We start from the raw sequence: 21,098 nt of genomic DNA, 5'->3' as shown, positions 1-21,098 counted from the left end.
CAATATTATACAACAGTTTAAGGCAGGAAACGAAGAAGACCGCATCCAACTGAAATTACCAGGGGCCAGAATGTAGTTACACATGCTGTTGTCCATAGTCATTGTATATAACAGGTGTGTATTAATTTTACAAATTAAAGAAGAGCCTCATCATCCTTCTCTATGCAAGGTGCAAGTAATTTAAATAGTGCAAAGTGGGTGTGAAACCTTTACTTTTCTAATTTTGTAGCACATTACACCTGCTGTGCACTGGTGTAAATAACTGCATGAAGTTGAGGGTAATGGTGAATCAAGCCCATGTCCTGGGAGATAAGGAGATCTGTGCAGGAAGACTAATAGGACACTGTGAGATTATAAGAATGCCCCTGCATGTATCTGGACCTCAGTAAAGGACAGGTGAAGATGACAAACACAGGACCAGCCTAGAAGGGGGGAAGGATGAAGAGTTTGTCTAGGACATCACATTAACCCTACCCCTCTTGTGAAAAACGCCATGGGAGCTCTACCTGTGGGTAGCCCTTGGGATTTATAGCTCAGCTATCAACAGGTGCCTCCACTAGCACAGCACTACGCTGGCCTATTGGGTCAGTACACAGACTGAAGAGTAGCATTAGCTACATGAGGCGCTGGGGAGAGGGTCTCTGTCCTGGGATAGATTCTCCCCTAGGGAACCCGACGTGGGGTGTTGGGTTGTTTTTTTCCCCCATCTGGTGCTGATGGGGGCCCTAGCCTAGGACCCGGGGAGGGGTTCGTACCCCAGTGAGGAGGCAAGGGGATGATTCATGCCCCCCACTTCCCGGGGGGCGGGGAAGGGTTGGTATTCTGCCCCGTCCCCCGTAAGGGGCAGGGGCCATTCACGTCTCCCTCCCGCTGGAGGGGAGGGGGATCCGTGTCCCTCCCTCGCTGGCGAGTCGGGCAGGCTTCGGTCCTCCGGCCGGGGCTCGGGTTCATGCCCCGCTGCTGCTGAGCCGGGGACGGGGGGCGGTTCGTGTCCCCCTGTCGGGCTGCCGCCTCCCCACTCACTTGCTCTTCCAGCGCCTTGTTCTCCGCGTTGGCCACGGGGACGGCGAACCCATCGTCCCAGTCCAGCTCGGCCAGGACCGAGGCGGAGGAGTCGGTGTCGCCACTGCTCATGCTGGGGCAGTGGGGTCCCTGCAGCCCCCTCGGCTCCGGGTCCCTGCCACAGGCTCCGCCGGCAGCTCCCTAGCAACGGGAAGCCCTTGGTTACGGCCCAAACAGGAAGCCGGCGGCGGGAGGGAACCGATTTCCGGTCACACACTTTCCCCCTCCCTCCCCAGCTCCTCTTCACACGCGCCTCCCCCCCGCTCCCTCCAGCCCCCTTCTTCCGATCACCCCAGCCCCCAAGCCCGCGCCGCGGGTCCCAATTCACCCCACCCCCTTGCCCCGGGCACTGCCTTATCCCCCTGTTGCAGGCGGTGCCGTGACTCCCGTGCTGAGGAGGTAGGGATTTGTTGCCTCCGCCTGGGGCCAGGAAGGCTCCTGTGACCCCCCTTCCCCCCGCGCCCTCCCCAAAAGGCATGGTAGGGGTTGTGTTCCCCCGACACTCTCACACAGTGGGGGTTTCATGCTGGAAAGTTGGGGGGATGCCTCCCGTAATGAGACGGTTAGGTGCCCCTCTGCTAAAAAATCGGAGGGGTTCATGGCTCCCCCCACTTTGAGGGTCAGAGTTAGTCCCTCATTTGCAGTCTTTGCTCTCCCCCAAGCCAGTGCCTTGGTTATTTGGTGGTGCATTGTCTCCCAGTAGGAGAGGGAAAGGGGAAACAAATCCTATTAAATAGGCGCATTTAGGGTTGGCTTGGTGGCTCTTGTGGTGGTAGTGCCCTGTGGGAGGTGTGAATGTAACCCACACACCTGCTGAGTGTGGTGTTCCGTCCCCTCTAGTGGCACCAGGACCGCTTAGAGCAGGGATCTGCAACCTTTGGCCCGTGGCCCGCCAGGGTAAGCCCCTTGGTGGGCCAGGCTGGTTTGCTTACCTGCCACGTTTGCAGGTTGATCGCAGCTCCCACTGGCCACGGTTTGACACTCCAGGCCAATGGGGGCTGTGGGAAGCTTCGCAGGCCAAGGGATGTGCTGGCCGCCGCTTCCCACAGCCCCCATTGGCCTGGAGTGTCAAACCGGCCCCCCACGGGGCTTACTCTGATGGGCTGCGTGTCACAGGTTGCTGATCCCTGAGTTAGAGATTAATGAGTCTGCTCTACCGTGTTATCTAGGGGCCAGTTGGCTTTTAGCTCATGCAGCAGAGCAGGGATTCTCAAACTGGGGGTCAGGACCCCTCAAGGGATCATGAGGTTATTACATGGGGGTTTGTGAGCTGTCAGTCTCTACCCCAAACCCTGCTTTGCCTCCAGCATTTATGATGGTGTTAAATATATTAAAAAGTGTTTTTAATTTATAAGGGGGGCTGCACTCAGGGCCTTCCTATGTGACGGGTCACCAGTACAAAAGTTAGAGAACTATCTCAGTAGAGGCTCATGCACTAAACTCAAGAGGTCCCAGGTTCAATCTCTACATGAGCAATCCAGGTTCAGCCCCACAACTCTTTGCCTTCCCGGAGCCAGCGGGAGCTCGGTGTCCTGCACAGAGGTGGTTTTCAGTTTTGGAGATTAGAATGTTGGAGGATGTACCACTGCCTTCTACTAGCTGTAATATCACAGCTATATGTGAATCTGCACATATATGAGAATCTTCCACACAGCTGGCTGGCTTTCTATAAATCCTACTAATGGAACAGCTAACGGTCTAGGCTGTGCCAGGTCTGGCTGCAGGCGCCCAAACTGGGAGCAGGGAGACGCACTCTCCTGTGTTCTCAGTGATCCCCCTGCGGGCCCTAGGCAGCATGGAAGAGGAAGCTGTCACAGAGTTGGGGCTCTCCAGATTTTGCTCACCTGCCACCTGACAGCAGATGTAGAACTGGGGAGTCTGGAACCCCAGGGAGATGGGACTGGAGATTTTAAAAACAAAACAAAACTCTGTTTTGATTCTTCCATAGGAAATTTCACGTCTGACTTTTTGTTCCAATTTGGAACATTTTTTAAAGGACTGACATGCCAGTTTTCATGCAGCTTTAATTGTGATACAGTCTTTAAGTACATGATCGTGTTCTATTTTTTCCATAGGAGGCTTTCCTCATTCAGTGCACAGGTTAGACCTGCTCTTGGAATCATTCAGGACTGGTTATTGAAGGAGGCTGTTGTTTGTAGGATGTTTGCTTTATTTGTTGCAGAAGTTGAAAGCTGTGAAGTGAATGAGGCAGGGAACTGCAGGAAGAGAAAGGATGGTCTCAAGATGAAGGCAATTGAATGCTCCCCTGGAAAACTGCGTTCTATCCCTGCCTCTGCCACAGAGTTCCTATTTGATGCTAGGTAAATCACCTAAACCAAACATTTCACAGATATTCACAAAATGTGTGTTCCTCATTTTTGGGTGCCCAACTTAATACACTGGGGACTGATTTGCAGAAGTGCTGAGTGCTCATAGCTGCAACTGAAGTCAATGGGAGCTATGCTTTGAATACTTGAAAGTGTTCTATAATGTTAAGGCATCTCAAATTGTCCTTCTAAAATTAGTGGACATTTTAAACCTTTATCTCTCTGGCCCTCAATTCACTGTCTATAAAATAGGGTGAAATGGAAATTAATTGATTTTTGCGAAACACTCAGATATTATGAGGAAGTTTATAATTCTGTCTTCAGAGCAGCGTTTGAATAGTGTGAGTAAATAGTGGGAGGCACACACTGAACAATGAAAAGAAAGCAAGCTATTAAATAGCTGCTCATGAACTGACCACCATTCATCCTCTACATTGAATGAGACAGGGCCCCCATGGAAAAAATATTATCTGATCATGTAATTCAAGTGCATATACACAAGGAAGCTGGCACAGGAAATTTTAATTCTGGAATTTCCTACTTTGCTTGACATTGCAACCTTAGTAATGTTCTTTTAACATAGTTTTTTTGTGTGTTCTATTTATATAGTGCCTTAAAAATATAATATGCTAAATCAATGCTAAGTATTATTCCATAATATCCATGGAAATTCCATATCTATGGATTTATCTGAGCCCTGATGCTGACTAAATACATCACTATAATAAGCTCTGGAGTATATGATTGCTTTCTACCTTTGCCTTGTGGAAATATATTCTGTACATGTCTGTCATGCATTTATACTCAATATATTAATCCAGTAGATGGTGCTGCATGTCTATATATTTCAGTGTTTGTTTTTTTTTAACAAGAACTCAGTTGTCAAGCTCCAGTTTAAAATGGAGAGTGTGATTCTAGTGGAAAAAAACAAACAGAAAATGCTTCCTTGCTGGTAAAAACTATGGGTGCTGTATTAGAGCTTTATGGAAGAAAAAAGAAGTAATTTTGAACAAAATAAGACTATAACTTGACAAACAATTCCCCCAGCTTATTCTCCCTCTGAAATGGTTGAATCTTTGGTTACACTGACCACTGTATTCATGTGTTCAAAATATATAACTGCAAAACCACAGTTATTCGGCTTTGTAAAGATTTCTGGTTTCTATTGTGTCTAATAAAAATCTAGTTTTAGACTTACTGATTTTGATTATGCTCAGTGCATTAAACTGCACATATGCATGAAAATAAAGCTTTTCATGATGGTTTGGCTTCCAATAATGACTATGGAGGTAAATTTGTTACCTGTAAACAGAGAGAAAAAACAAATGCGTAGACATTTCTTGAAAAATGTCTGCAGTCTGTATAGGTCCGCAGGAAAAACAATATCTTATTTAAAAGGCTGTTGCCTACTTTTCAGGGCATTTAAAATTAAAGCTGGAGAGTGTTTTAAAACCATGGTTGCAAGTCAATAAAAATAAACTGAACGATAATATATTTTACATATGGCTCCTTTCATCTGGTGACCTCAAAATGCTTCACATTACACAGGAAGGGAAGTATTTGTAAACCTACTTTACAGATGGGTAAACTGAGGTGACAGCAAAATGAAAGAAGCCAAGAATGGGAAAAAGAGATTAAGGGGATAGCAGGAATGAGAAGAAGAATAGGAGGATATGAGAGTATAAATGCAGGGCTGACTCTGCAAAGGTTCTTGCATTGTTGTCTGATCTGAGATGAATATAAGTAAATACGAGGGATCAGGAAGAAGTCGTGGTAATTTCTGCTTGCATTAACTAAAAACATTATTTCTTTATTGCACCCTGTAACTCCCTCCTTGGGTAGGTAGAAACCGATTGCACCATAAAGTCCAGAATCATTACGGTATCAATTCTAGAAAGTCCAGTATTTGTTAGTCAATTAATTAAATCAAATTGGTACCAGCTTTTATTTCTTCCATAATAAAGAGAATCTTGACCACAATCAAACACTCTTGAATACTGTGGAAGTCTGGATCTGGATTTGAACTTTGTGACCCAATCCCTCTCTACTCTGTGATGATCTCCAGTAGAATCTCTGAGGGCTGGTATACGCTTAAAAGTTTTTCTGGCATAGCTCAGTTGGTTAGGAGTGTGAGGTATATTTTGCTAACATGGCTATGTGCAACTGTGCAGCCCTAATGCAGACACAGTTAAATCAGCGTAACTGCACTTTTACCAGTATAAGTTGTTTCATTTAGGGATGGTGGAATAACTATACTGGTGTAGGCTCCAGCTTTGCCAGTATACGAGTGTCTACAGTAGCAGCACTTTCCCAGTATACTATATTGATTTACTTTAAGCAGTGAGGGGCTCGTAGTTCAGACATGACCTTAGTTATGGCTAGGAGAGCGGAGAATTGTCTTTATAGCCCCTGTTAGCATCAGCCAGTTGAGGGCACCAAGACCGCAGTCAGATCTATGCCCAGTGATCAGGTGGTACATTTTCAAAACATTATTCAGAAAGTGTTCATGTAAAACCCATTGCTAGGTTTTATTTAAGAACCTTCTAACCCCCACACTCTCTCCTCCTCCGCCCCTGTGTTCCTCTAATGTCTTTTACAGCTCTTGCTGCACAGCATGAAGCCTTAGCGCTGTATTCATCAATGACTCACACCCTTGCTTAGGGGCCAATTTTCATAGAAGCTATATAGGAAAATCTTGAAATGCACCTCTCCCATGCAGTGCACAAAATGATTTTTGTATTCATTACTATTCTAAAAGGACTTGTTGCCCTTTGGAAATGTTCAGTTATTAGGGGTGGGGGGGGGGGGGGGTGTGTGTGTGCAGAGCTTAGAGGCCATGTTTGAGTGCTCTAAAAATAAAAATGTATCATCATTATTATCATTGACACTAGTCAATTGAAAGGTAACTACAGACCTGGTTAAGCTGAGTGGCAGTAGGCAAATGCAGAGGAGTTAGGACTGATCTGGTTTAGGTTAACAAATAGACTCTTAAGCACTAAACTTATTAAAAACCATCCTCATACCTGATAATGATTAGCATCCTTGTCAGGAATTTTAGGAGGGAAGCCAAAGACTGACTATAGATTGAACTGCTTTCTCACCACTAGAAATTATTCTTCAAGATCAAGATTAAAGCACATTTCTGAAGCAGTGAGGGGAAATTTATTTCTTTCACTAAAAAAGCCATGTGTTAGAATTTACCCACTCAAGCACTCAACCCTTGCTGACGACCGCATCATGAAAATGGTTAGCCATAACAATATTTCTGATAGATCACTTTTGACAGGGAGGGATTTCTGTATTAAGAATTGTAAACCATAAAAAAAGAGTGATTTATGCGGCGGTGGCTATCTTATCGCAGAATTATTTTTAGCAATTTTGGGGAAGAGACAGCACTTGATTCTCCACTGCTTTGCACAATGTGTTGTTGTGTACACCTGTACAAAGTGGGCCTAAATCACCACAGCATTAATCTAGTTACTCCTCTGTAAACAGGTATAAACTGGAGTAATACAATGGTGATTTCTGATTGGGTTGCATTTGACACCTACTTTGCACTGGTATAAATGACAATGCAAGTACAGTCAGTGAAGAAATAGGCCCTGGTTGAGATAAAGACTGATACATCATGTTTATCCAGAGTAGCATTGGTGTTCATGTTCAGTAATTCCATTTATTCAAACACCTTTATTCATAGTCTAGACAGATTTGTAGAGTGTTTTGAGGTTCATTAGCTCTAATGTGGCATCTTCCAATAAAGAATCTCAAAGCACTTTGTAATCATTAATTGGTTAAGCTGTACAATATTTTTGTAGGTAGAATACCTGATAAGGCTACCCTGAAAGTGAATCTAATGACTCACCATAGGCTACACAGCAATTGTTGGATACAGAAGTAGAACCAAGTTTCCTGATTCTCAGTCACATGCTTTAACACTCGACTATGTTGCATCTTGTGCTCATTTTAGTTCCAGTATTTCAGGTTGTGATTATAAATGTAACAATTACTTTTTCTGTTTTTTCAACAGGATGAGAGACTTCTCCTGATTTGGGATGTGTCTGACAGAAATTCATTTCTGTACCCAGGCTGCTCTGGTGAGTTCTTCTGGGACCTGTGTTACAAAGATCTTTTGGGATTTAGCTATATACGTTCTGCTCTTTACCTAAATGAGTGCAGCTGCAGCAGTCTTTCTGCTTGGCCAAACAGTTTCCTGCATTTCAAAATAGCCAAAGAAGCCACACACTATTCCTATTTATTTGTATTACAATAATATCTAGAAGCCCTAAGCCCCATTGTGGGTATATGCAAATAGCAAGACAGTCCCTGCTCCAAAGAGCTTACTATGTAAATAGACAAGACATACAATGGGTAAGGGAAAAGGGAGTATTATTACCCTCATTTTATAGATTGGGAACAGAGAACTTAAGTGACTTGCCCAGGATCACGCTGGAAGTCTGTGGCAGAGCAGGGATTTCACCCCCAGTCTCCTGAGTCCCAGTGCAGTTCCTTAACCACAAAAACATCCTACAAAAGAAAATGAATGCATTAAGAGGGCGAAGGCTGCTTTTGTAAAATGCACAAATCAGGGGTAAAATAGCCAGCTACCAGAGCGGGAAGACCTAGATATTTTAGTCCCTTTGAACAACAAACTTACACCTACCAGATATACATCTTTAATACTGAATTATTGCAAATGGATATACTGAAAGTTAATGAAGGGGAAATATAGGGTAAGGCGGTAAGGAAGCATGCTGTATGATAGCTTGTCACAGTTGAACAGTGCATACTGTAATTTTGTGTGGAGAATAAAGCCTGTGCTATTACGAAGCTGGATTCTGAACTCTGCCAGGCTAATGTAGCGAATGTGCATCCCTTGCTTGTGGCCCAGGAAGATATAGTTTGCCCTTCTTGGCTCTCTTGCTGTTAACATTAAAAGAATTGAAGGCGATGCTGCAGAGAGGTGGGTGGGTTTTGTCCTCTGAGCTGCAACAAACTCCACCTAATACCAGGGTAAATTTCCAGAGAGTATTATTTAGCCACTGCCAATCACCTGCTTCCCAGCACAAGTCTGCCTTCCTCCCCTTATGTTCAGACTAGGAGACAAGAATTATTGCTTGCTATTTACTTTGGGAAACAAATTGTGCCCTATATGTGAAAGTAATTGCTGTTGTGTTTGCGATGTAGCTGGTACCCAGTTATTCGATAACATAGTATGTCCATCCCATATAGAATACAGATCATTGTAATGGGTTCTACTAACCCCATACTGAGCCTAGATAGAGGAGGCAACAGACTCTCTTCTGTTTACAAGCAAGCAGCTTGATCACAACCCCAGGCAGTTGCAGAGCTGCCAATCATGGAGGCAGGCACCCACAGCTTCAACAATAGAGGAAACAAGGCCAGGGGAGAGTAAAGAGAAGAAAAAAGGGAGGCAGAAAGACCTGGGACGGAAAAGGGGTGACAGCCGTGCCCCATGCTGCCTCCAAGAAAACAGCCAGGAGAGTGAAGTGCTGACAGGGCTGAGTGAAGGGCTGAAGGGACAGAGTGAAGGGCTGACAGATTTAATCGGAGTGAGGGTCCAGGAACCGACCTAACTGAGAGCAAACTAAGGAGAGTCAGTCAGGAGAAGCTGAGACCTCTTGAGAGACCACACTAGGAGACAATGACAATCATACATGCATTTAAGTCATGAATGCATTTTACCCCCATATATAGCATGGCACAATCAACCAAGTGGGGGTTGCCTTCCTGTGCAACATCAAGGATTGTCTCCTGTCAGAGGCAGGATGCCAGACTGAATGGACAAACAATCTGATCTGGAGTGGGAAATCTTGTAGTACCATCAATACCAATTCAAATGATTTTACTCATTTGGACATGATTGAGCTGGGAGGTTAGTGCTTTCTATAACCATGATAATGCTGTATCATATTGTACAACCTTAGTCCAAATAAAGGGTCATATCCTCTCCCATATTTCCAGGGAATAGTGATGAAAGGGTTGCAAAATTCATTCCTTTAGGCTAAAATCTGACAAAGAGAGGCAGTGTATTATCAAGTCCCTTACCCTCAACTATCTTCCTACATATCTCTATGAACTGAAGTTGGATGTAGGCCTGGATGCTGCGGGAGGGGCGTGGCAGGGCTGAGGGAGAACCACCAAGACATTTTCTACAGTAAAAGCCATAGGGATTTTTCCTAGTTAATTAATGTTTGTGTAACAAAGAGTGGCTGCACACATACAGACACTATGGTTGTCGGTAGGGACTTTCATCACCCAAAGCACATACCCATATCACTTGCGTTAAAGGAGCAATTGATTGTTAGCAAATATCAGGCTGGCCCATAGTAACATCCCACAGAAGGAGCCCTGATCATACGTTCTAAGCCAGTGTGTTACACTTATGTTAGATTATGCCTATCCTTTCCCTAAATAAAATTAAATTAAACCCCGAATCAAACAAATGAATATGTATGATCATTGAGCTGAGTTATACTGCTTTATTTGCACAAAATACTCCTCCTTTGCCTGTATTATTGTCTATTTAGATTGTGAACTCTTCAGGGCATGTGCCGTTCCTTCTTACCTCTGCAAGGTATTACGTTCACTCTTGGCACCTTGCAAATAGGGCTAATTTTTTCAGAGGTACTAAGGACCCACAGCTCCCATCGACTCTGAAAATCAGGCCTCTAACCAACATTAATTAATTTACAGAAACTCCTTCTGCAGGCTTTTAAATCACCTTTGAAGGAGCTGCAGGATGGGCCAGCCCAGGGCAGGGAGGCTGAAAGAGTCATGGTGCCATGAGGAGTCTGAAGATTACCACAGAGTTTCTGTAATCTCCCTAGAGAAATACTGGCTTTCAACAAATACGGTTTTTTTCCTGTATCTGGTGAGATTTATGGGCTAGAAAAACCACACAGCTGACCACTCCATGGCCAAGAACCTCCCAAACCAAGCACAGGATGCAACAAAAACTCTGCAACTATAAGGCAGTAAATTTATAATGTGTTCATGGCTTCCTCTGTATAGTATGCAAGGCTGGCTCTAGACCAAATGGTGCCCCAGACAAGGAGCGTCTTCAGCATTCCACCCCTCCCCCATTTGTTAAACTTTTGAATATCTTATTTTTATGGCATTTGCAGCCTGTTTCACAACTTTGATGCATGATTTGCATGCATGATTTATCCCTGTCATATAAGATGATAAATTTTCATGCTAAGATCTGTAAATCTGTATTTATTCATACCATATATAAGCAAATAAATAAATTAATTTCCTCTAAGCTTATAGAAACGTTTTAGTTTTAAGAATAACATGTACTAACATCAAGAAATTGAACTGTGCACCAACATTGGACAGCAGTAACTATTGTTACAGTAGGTGACAGACTTAGGCCAGGTCTACACTGCGACTTTAAATCGGTTTAATGGCCGATATACCGATTGAACGCTGTATCCGTTCACACGACGTCGTCATTAATATCGAGTTAAACGGCTCCTTAAATCGATTTCGGAACTCCTCCCAAACGAGAGGAGTGCGCTAATTCGATAGCGATAACTCGGATTAGGGTTCGTGTGGACGGAAATTCGACGTTATTGGCCTCCGGGCGCATCCAGAGTGCAGCACTGACACCTCGGAACAGCAATCTGAACTCGATGCTAGCGGCGAGTAAAACAGGAACAAAGCCCCCGCAACTGTTGAATTACATTTCCTGCTTGCCCAGCGTGGAGCTTGATCAGCACGGCTGGCGATGCGTCTGAAATCGAAAAAAGAGCTCCAGCATAGACCGTATGGAAGATACTAGGTCTGATCGCTGTTTCGGGGAGACAATCTGTTGGTATCAGCTCTTACAGAACACGAAATGCAAGCGTTTGAAATAAAAACTCAAGGATACACAGCGCTGCGTGACAAGCGTTAACGGGAAGCCAAGCACCTCAAAATGGGACGCTCATAGAAGGGAGGGAGGGGGTATGAAGGACTCAGCTATCCGCACAGTCCACAGCAGTCTCTCGAAAATTGTTTGCATTCTTGGCTGAGCTCCAATGTCTGTAGGTTCAAAACCAGTGTGTGGCGTGGTTCAAGGGAACAGCTCCTCAGTTCTTTCCCCCCATCCACGTGACTAAAAAAGGGAAAGATTGCTTGCTATGCGTTTTGCTCCAATGCAACTCCGGAAAAAGGCGCCAAAAGGGTTGTCTGCTCTTCACAAAGGGAGGGGTAGGCTGTACCTCAGCACCGCCCCGCGGGAAATTGTTTCTGCCCCACCAGGCACTGTGCTCTCAAGCACGGAAGTGGGAACTATGGATATAGCTGAGGAAAGGCTTACGCACAGTGCACCGCGCATGAAATCGACTGTAGCTTGGACAATCGATTCGGATTCCCACTGTGGACGCGCTAAACCGATTTTATTAGATCTGTTTTGTAATATCGGTTTAAGCTAATTCGAAATAATCGTGCAGTGTAGACGTACCCTTAGACTGTTAACCCTCATCCTCTAGGTCAAAAAGTGGCTTTTCTCACCTTTGCCCTTGCCAAATGAAGCACAGTGTCAGAGAGTTTTTCAAGCAATAAAATAGCAAGCAATGTCAGTCTCTTGTTGGTCATTGTCGAAGATATGTTTTAGTGAGCCTGAGCTTTGAAAAGCTGCGTTCACCACTCATGACTGTGACTGGTAGCGTGAGCACAAGCCTCAAAGCTAGCCACACATTAGGAAAAATGTTCTTCAGCTCTGCATTATTAATGAATTGGAGAATTTGGAACAGAGAGTGCTTCCTGTGTTGCAAAACGTCTCAGATGTTATCCAATTCCACACAGAGGTCTTTATCATTGATGTCCACACATTCCCCATGTGTCACCTCTGGTGAAGGTTCATACAATTGTTCAAAAGTGTTTTTCTGTCCGCTGGCAGATTATTAAGGTCATACAACCCCCCCCAGGTCTTCTTGTGGTCCAAACCTTTCTTCAGTGGGCACTCGAGCAATGTTAATGACCAAGCAAAAAAACTCCCCCTTGAATTTTTCTTCTGAGCTTACCATCACCTCATTTCTGCCCTCATAACCAAACTGTGTCTTCTTCTGATGAATATGAGTTTCCTTGAAGACAGACTCAACTCTTAAGTTTTCCACCATTTCTTTGGCAGTAGTGATGGCATCTTCAAACTGGTTGTCTCTATAGGCCACAATAAAATCAAGGTTTCAGAGTAGCAGCCATGTTAGTCTGCATACGCAAAAAGAACAAGAGTACTTGGGGCACCTTAGAGACTAACAAATTAGATTTCTCATCAAAATATCAGTGGTCGCAATGTTCATTGACTGAGTTTGTAATGCCTTGCTTACCATGTTTACTTGGAACAGGCTATCATGCAAAGCCACAGGTGAGACCAGAAATTTGAAGTCAGTGATCTGGTTTGCCAGGCTTTGCACCTTATGTCAGATTCTGGCCTTGGCTTTACTCAACTGTGCCAGTTCCATCAGGGCGCCGGAAACTTCAGTCTCTGAGTATCTCACTGGTCTTATGCTGTCATAAGTTTTCACAGTCAGATTTGTAATATCACCCATGAGGATTTTTGACCTGATAGTTGAGGCTGAAAAGAGGATGTATATCCTTTGCAGCGAAGAGAGATAATGAATCTAAAGAATATGATGCTGTATCTGACTCAACCAGATTGTGGGAATGGCAGCCACAAGGCCAGAAGAAAACTCTTGGGTTCAGCGCAAGGATCCTTGCTTGGACACCACTGTTTCTTCCCTCCATGTTCTCACTATTGTCATAGCCTTGGCCGCAGCAGTCCTGAAGCTTTATTTTATTCTCATTCAAAATGTTCATAAATGTTCTCATTGATTGATCGGCAAGACTCTGCTTCTTATACACCCGTGAGGGCATGACTGACTGCATTCTAGGAGGTTCAAGTAAAATGTAGCTCTCAGACAGTCTGGAAGGTTCCACAAGATTCTACAGTGCTCCAGAACATTCTAGGAAGTTGTGAAAAATGAAACTACATATGGAATACCTGAAACATTTTACTTCAAACATTCTATTTTCCCTTTTGTCGCTAACAACAAAAACAGCACCATAAGCCCGGTGCTGCCCAAGCCCAGCATACCAGGTACTCACATGGGTCACCTGCCCCTAAATCTGTCCCTGATATGACCAATGTCTCTGTTCACCATTCTGTCTAGGGAAGTGTTTCCCTCTCTCTCCTCTTTTATTCAGTCTTCATTGGCAGAAGAGTTGTAATCCACGATATTTAGAGAAGAATAAAAATGAGATGCAAGACACAATATAGAGAAGGTCATTCTTATCCTATCTCTCAGGATAAAAGGCAAAGCAGGTTTTAATTACAAAATGATACATTTTCCCATTCAGTATCATATCTCCTCTCTTTATACTCTGAGTAGCTGGGAGAGTCAGTTTTAAAGACTGTTTCTGCTTTCAATCCTCCTGAATTGTAGCTTGGAATGAGATGGTGTTGCCCTCACCAGTGATCGGCTGGATATGGTACACTGGTGACTTGTCTTGTGGGAAATGGGACAGTCAGCAAATTCCTGAAGCAATTGCACAATAGTTTCAAGGTTTTTCTGCCTTTTACTAACTTATTGGGTTTAGGTGTCTTACTGCAGAGACAACAAACCTTGTAAGAAAATGGCAAGGTTAAGGGTAACTTGTGTGGCCATATCCTGGTGTAAAACAGGAGTACCTCAGTTGAAGCCAATGGAGTTATACATGTGTGAAATTGATGTAAGAGGAGAATTGGGCCCACAATGTAAGGACATAGCCATCCTAAGTGTAACTGAGTCCTCAAGTGACTGCAACCTCTCAGATCTGGCTGAGCCTTCTATGTTTGCGTCCTCTGGGTAAGAACATAAGAACTACCAATGGGTCAGACCAATGGCCCATATAGCCCATATTGTGTCTTCCAGCAGTGGCCAACACCAGGTGTCCCAGAGGGAATCAAGTGATCAAAAAGAGGTGAGGTAATCAAGTGATCCATCCCCCATCGCCCATTCCCAGCTTCTGGCAAACAGAGGCTATGGACACCATCCCTGCCCATCTTGGCTAATAGCCATTAATAGCCACTGATGGACCTATCCTCCAGCAATTTATCTAGGTCTTTCTTGAATTCTGTTATAGTCTTGGCCTTCACAACATCTGACTGATTGGTGATGCCCTTTTCTCTTTTTTGAAATCACATGACTTTAATAGAATGTTCGATGCTTGTTTTGGCAGGTTCCCCATTAAATGATCCAAGGTCCTTGGACAGTAGTTAGTTGTTTGTTTCTCAGCAGTTCTGTTTCTTGTGGAAAGGACTTGGCTTTCTTCCTACTGGCACGTGAGAAGCCCGAGATTGCCCTGTGTTGTCAAGGCAACAGTATTTACTTGGGCAGCAGCAGGAGAAAAAGAAGCAAGAACATCCTCCACAGGACCAAGTCTTGTCCAACATTATATGAGCATGTCACCTAGACCATTCAATATGACCAGCACCTATTTATGAGTTAGCAATGGCAGAGACCACACAAAGATTTGTTTAGTGTGATGGAGTATAAATGCTACAAAACACCATCTAAAGTATATACAGATATGTGGCACAATTGTGCCCTCACTTCAGTACACTTGCTATGCTGTGTAAAGGTAACAGTAAACAAAGGTAACAGTAAAGAAATCCCTCCATAAATCAAATGCTTTTAAATAGTTTTTCTTAGATAGTTCTGTTCACTAGATATTCTTTCAGTCTGACAGTTTTATCATTATCCACAGCTCCAGAAGAAGAATTAATGTTGATCTTTGTTATCCAAATCTCAGTTTTTATGTTGTTTAGCTCACTTCCCCTCAGTTTCACAATTTGCGTCTCATGCTGGCCAAACTTTTTTTTTTTGAATGGGCCAGATTCTCAGCTGGTATAAATTAACATAGCTCCATTGAAGTCAGTTGTGCTATGCTAATTTATACCAGCTGAAGAACCAGGTGAGTTTGGTGTAGAAAAAACACTTTTCTGGCTCTTGCCAGATCAAGACCACTAGAAATCTAAATTCTCTGTTTAGCCATCTAATAGGAATGGCATATGCACACAGTCCTGCAAAAGTGCCTGCAGCAGCACTCATAGGCAGTAGATCCTGGGAATTGTTTTACATTTTCAAAGAAGACTTGCAATATTTCTGGAATATCTCCTGGTTGCTCAGCCCATAACTAGAAAAAAATTGTGCCTTTTTATTATAACTGGAGTTGTAAATGCATGTTCTCACAGTGATGTGATAAACCATAATTCTCTCATTAGAAATTAAGTGTCAGTATCTAGAGTTTATTAATACATCCAGTCTTATACACAGTGAGGTCAAAAGATCACGAGAACTGTGATTGTAGGTGTTGGCTGGCAGTTCTACACTCTTACTAAGATCCTCCATTACAGTCTTCTTGGCTGGCATAAACTAGTAGGTCTTTGCTATTTCTAAATGCCTGCCTTCCCATATTTGCCATCTTAATATTTTATTATACGAATAGCATAGGGTGACCAGATGTCCAGATTTTTATAGGGACAGTCCTGATATTTGGGGCTTTTTTTAATATGGGCTCCTATTACCCCCATTCCCTGTCCCAATTTTTCACACTTGCTGTCTGGTCACCCTAGTATAGCAGTACCACACAGCATATTGCATACTATTGTTCAATGTTGTATAACTATTATTTCTTGCCTATCCTCCACCAGTACCCCAGGGCTATTATTTTATTTTAATAATGTCTTTGTTTATTAACATTTATTCATATAGCAGCAGCATGTTTATGGTCCTTCACAAATATGACTCTAACCCAAAGTGCTTTCAGTTCAAGTTAGACAATCTAATTTTTCCCTCTCCTCTTTCACCTTTCATTTTATTGGGAGTCTTCTATTTAGTCCCATACCTGTAAAAAACCTAAAAGATCAATAAAACTTTAATCCCGAAAGAACTCCCAAACTGCTACAGAGTGGGGTGCTTACAGAGACTTTGGGCCCAACTTAATATTGTTCTGCATTTGTGGAGTTATTGATGCCAATGCAAAGTGAGTATAAAATACTACCCAGTTACAGTGGTAATGATTTACACCCATTTTGGGTTGGGGCAAAGGACTATATAAACTGGAGGGTTATTGTGAAGCAGGTCTTTTGAAATATATTTCATTAGAGAGATTGGACATTTGTTAGAGGTTTTGAGTCTAGAAGTAGTCCAAATTAAAAGATATAAAATCTCTTAAAAATTAAGATCTGGGAAATGTGTCTCAACATGGACAGATGGATAAAACAATCTCGTCCCAACATCTCAGCAGAAATATCAGAAATCCTATTCCAATTCTCCTCCATGTAATGTGGTATATAGATATATGTAAGACAGAGGAAAACAACAAAACCTTTCAAATAGACTTGGTTCTGCTAGGAGAAAGAATCTTCTGTCTAACTGTAATTCCATTCCCCATCTCCAGCCTCTCCGTACACTGGTTGAGCCTCACTGCTTCTCCAGTGCTTAATGCACTCCCAGCACAATGGAGAGAGGCCAGGGGCAGTATGGTGAAAAATCAAATAAAGCAGACAAAAACTTGACAGACTCACTCCCTCTGAGTGTCGCAATATGAACTGGCCAAGTGAAAAATAATGGCTATTATCCTGTCTCATTAAATGACTTAAATGAGTTACACCCTCATTCAGAGAAAGTTCTCTGGACTGTTTCCATGGGCTACTTGTGTAATTTGCTTGGTAAGACGAGGAAGGCAGTTTTCTTCAGCTTGTGTAGGCCTGTTTTTTCTCTGGACCCCAGTGTAAATCAAGAGTGACTTCACTGATGTCAGTGCAGTTTTTCAAGTGTCAAATGGATGTTGGTGAGAGCAGTACCAGGCCAGTTAGGCAACTTTGCAGTTCATGAACTGTGCCCGTGATTTCTTCCACTTACATTCCATCCTGTTGGGTGGCTCCACAAATGCACCGAAGTTATACATTTCTGATAAAGTGCTTGTATGAAGCCATGAAAAAATGGCTCTTAATGTATGACTTTGTGACTGGTTATAACTTTAGTCAACATGCAGGACTATGGTACTTTGAGAGCCTGCAGCCAGTGACCTACTTCCTTCTAAGCAGCCATTTGTCTGGCAGATGTAGGTATTCTAGTAAATAGTACTCAGAAGGTATTCTTTCAAAATGTTTTACAAACATGGGAACAGATTCACTAGAGCAGGTCCAAGAGAGGTAGAGAAATGTACATTATTTCTCACTGTGCCAGTTATAGGCCTCTTGAGCCTCAGGGGGATTTAACTAGATGGCAAGTAGCAGTGTTATCATTGCCACCCACCTTCGTTAAATTTCCTACTATGGAGGAAGCAGTTTAATATGGAGCTCCGTGGATACCAGTTGTGGATACCAGAACTGGATGCACTATTCCAGCAGCGGTCACAGCAGTGCTAAATACAGAGATAAAATAACTTCTCTGCTCCTGTGGTAATCTAGCCGTCCAGTCCCAGACCTGGACTTTAGTGTCCACCAGTCTGGTCCTGTCCCAAACCTGGACTTTTGCGTCCAAAGTTTGGGGGCTTACCTGAAACTCCCCCAAGCTCACTACCAGCTTGGATATTCTCGCTGCCACCAGATCAGGAATTAATCTATGGGGCCTGATCCCCCCTTTCCTCCCTCTGGTGTCCCCACCCCTCCCTTGGTGGGACACCCAGATTCCCAATCCCTTGGATGCTAAAAGCAGGGAAAATAACCCCTTCCCCCTCCTTATCAGGCTTGCCTCGCGGCTAACCTGTGTGACCCAAGAAACCAGCTTTTCTGCTTCCCTCAGGACAATGGAGATGCAAAATACCCACAGCTGGGCTCTGCCACCCCCCTTGCTCCAGGAATGAGGGAAAAACTGTAACCACCAGAGAACAGAGAGAATTCTTCGTCTCTTTCCCCGTAGTCTGCTCTTTCCCTGGACCCAAATAGGAAAATAGCCCACAGCCTGGCTTTTCCCTTTGCCTCCCTAGGAAAAGAACTTTCACAAGGTTTAACAAGAAAACTTTATAGAAAAAAAGAAAGAAAATATAAAACAATCATCTTGCATTAAGAAACTCAATACAGGCTCTTGCTTATAAGAAAATATAAAGAAACAGTCTGATTTAAAAGATAGCCCAATTAAACCAGCACAACAAATTAACATACAGGTAAATACACCCCAAAGACCATCATAGCTGAATTACTTTGCGGTTCCTGGGTACTTACAGATGTTTAGAAGAAGTATTAGGAGAGAATTAGAAGAAGACTTGTTTCCTCATAGCTAAGAAAACAACAAAGACCCCGAGTATACAAATTCCCGCCCCTGACTTTAAACAATCCAGTTCTCTGATTGGTCCTCTGGTCAGGTGTTCGGTTACCCTTTTCAGGTAAAAGAAACTTAACCCTTACCTTACCTATCCATTTATGACAGCTCCTACTCCAGATTCCCCAGTTTATGCATCTAAGGGCTTGTCTTCACTACTGGGGTAATTCGACCTAAGTTATACTGCTCCAGCTATGTGAATAATGTCACTGGAGTCGACGTAGCTTAGGTCGAGTTACCCCGGTGCCTTCACTGTGCTGCGTCAACGGGAGATGCTCTGTGGTTGACTTCCCTTACTCTTCTCGGAGAGCTGGAATAGCGGGGTCAACCAGAGAGCGCTCTGCCATCTAAATGGACCTCTGCTGCATTGATGGTAGCAGTGTGGATCTCCCCGTAGTGAAGACCAGCCCTAAGGATCACATTAGGCCTTTTGGCCACAGCATCAAACTGGGAGCTCATTTTCAACTGATTATCCACCACAATCCTCATCTTTTTCAGAGTCACTGCTTCCCAGAATATTGTCCCACATCATATAATTGTGGCCTATCTTCTTTGTTCTTAGATGTACATTAAAATGCAAATTGTTTGTTTGTGCCCAGTTCACTAAGCAATCCAGATTTCTCTGTATCAGTGATCTGACCTCTTCATTATTTACCACTCTCCCAATGTTTATGTTACCTGCAAACTTTATCAGTGATGATGTTATGTTTTCTTCAAGTAAAAAGAGTTAAACAGTATAGGACCAAGAACCAATCTCTGCAGGACCCTACTAGAAATACTTGTTCGATGAAGATTTTCTATTTACAGTTGCCATGTTAATTTTATATAGTTCTGTTTTTTTAATCAATATGCCATGTGGTATCAAGTCAAATACCTTACAGAAGTCTAAGTATATTACATTAACTCTATTATCTTTATCAACCAAATTTGTAATCTCATCATAAAATAAAGTTTGTTTGACAGGATCTATTTTTCATATACCCATGTTCATGGGCATTAATAATATTACCCAGGACCGGCGCTAGGGTTTCTGGCGCCCTAGGCGCCGGAACATTTCGCCGCCCCGCGCACGGGTCTCGCGGCTCCAGCGGAGCTGCCGCAGGCATGCCTGCGGCAGGTCCACCGGAGCCGCAGCTCGCTGACCCCACCCCGGGGGCGGGGGGCCGCCCTGGCTGCCGGGGACTGAACGGCGTGCTGCGTGACTGGGGGGGCTGTCCGCGGGGCTGCGCCGGCTGTGGCGGCGGCGCACTGAAGCATCCAGGACCTCAGGGGCTGCTGACCGCGGCGCCTTGACCCGGGGGACACCTTGGGCTGCCGGCGGCAGGCAGCTGCTGCTGCCCGCGGCTCAGCCCCTCTAGCAGCAGCGGCTGCAACCATTTAAAAATGTTTTGGGGGGCGCCAATCTTAGCGCCCTAGGCAACCGCCTAGTTCGCCTAAATGGTTGCACCGGCCCTGATATTACCCTCCTTTAATTCTTTATTAATTGAGTCCTGTATCAGCTGCTCCATTATCTTGTCTGAGTTCAATGTCATACTGACAGGCTTATAATTACCCAGATCATTTGCTTACCTTTTTTCCATATTGGCATAACATGAACTTTTTTCCAGTCTTCTGGAACTTCCCCACTGTTCCAAGACATATTTAAAATCAACATGTATGGTTCAGCAAACTCCTCAGCTAGCTCTTTTAAAATTTTAGATGCAAGTAGCTGCTGTTTAGCATCCTCCTGAGATACTAGATACATCATCTGATGAGACTGTCATCTGTTTCTCCCCCACATGCAGAAAAGAAATATTTGTTAAACACTTCTGCCTGTTCTGCATTATTATTGATAATTCTACCATTTATATACCATGTTAGGATTATATTTGTTCTTAATGTACTTGAACAACTTCTTATTGTCCTTAACTGTGCTGGTGATAGATTTCTCCTTTTGTCCCTTTGCTTCCCTTATCAGTTTTTTTACAATTCATAGCTTTTGATTTATATTCATTACTATCAACAGCCCCTTTCTTCCATTTGTTTTATCTATCGCTGCCTTCACTTTCCCTCTAAAACAGGTCAGTTTTTTAAGCAATATAGCCTTCTTCCTCAATTATGGCTTTTTGGTCATCTAGTAAAGTGTTTTTAAACAATTCCCAATTATCATTCACTTTTTTGGATTAAATGTTTCCTCTCAGCTGCTTTAGTTCATAACTGTTTTCATTTTTGTGAAATTGGACCTTTTAAAGCACCAAGTATATATATATATATAGAGAGAGAGAGAAAGATAGAGAGTTTGGATTTTATTCTGTTTCTACATTATAAATGTGATCAAGTCTTGATCATTTGTACCTAAGCTAAGATACCACCAATTTGTAGTTCTGTGATCAGTTCCATTTTATGTTAGGATGAG

At 43.4% G+C, this 21,098-nt stretch overlaps 1 protein-coding gene across 2 annotated transcripts in view; it reads right to left on the bottom strand.

Moving 5' to 3' along the window:
• CCDC39 (coiled-coil domain 39 molecular ruler complex subunit) overlaps positions 1 to 1,233 on the bottom strand; it is a 31,740-nt gene extending 30,507 nt beyond the window's left edge. For both annotated transcript variants that reach the window (XM_075068372.1, XM_032783856.2), the window contains exon 1: positions 1,024 to 1,233. In XM_075068372.1, coding sequence (XP_074924473.1) covers positions 1,024 to 1,134 — 111 coding nt within the window. In that variant the 5' untranslated portion in view covers positions 1,135 to 1,233. The remainder of the gene's footprint in view (positions 1 to 1,023) is intronic.
• Between the last annotated feature and the right edge of the window lie 19,865 nt (positions 1,234 to 21,098).

The sequence above is a fragment of the Chelonoidis abingdonii genome, chromosome 8 (genome assembly GCF_003597395.2).
Source record: "Chelonoidis abingdonii isolate Lonesome George chromosome 8, CheloAbing_2.0, whole genome shotgun sequence".
Classification (NCBI taxonomy): domain Eukaryota; kingdom Metazoa; phylum Chordata; order Testudines; family Testudinidae; genus Chelonoidis; species Chelonoidis abingdonii.
This window is presented reverse-complemented; position numbering and strand designations above follow the sequence as displayed.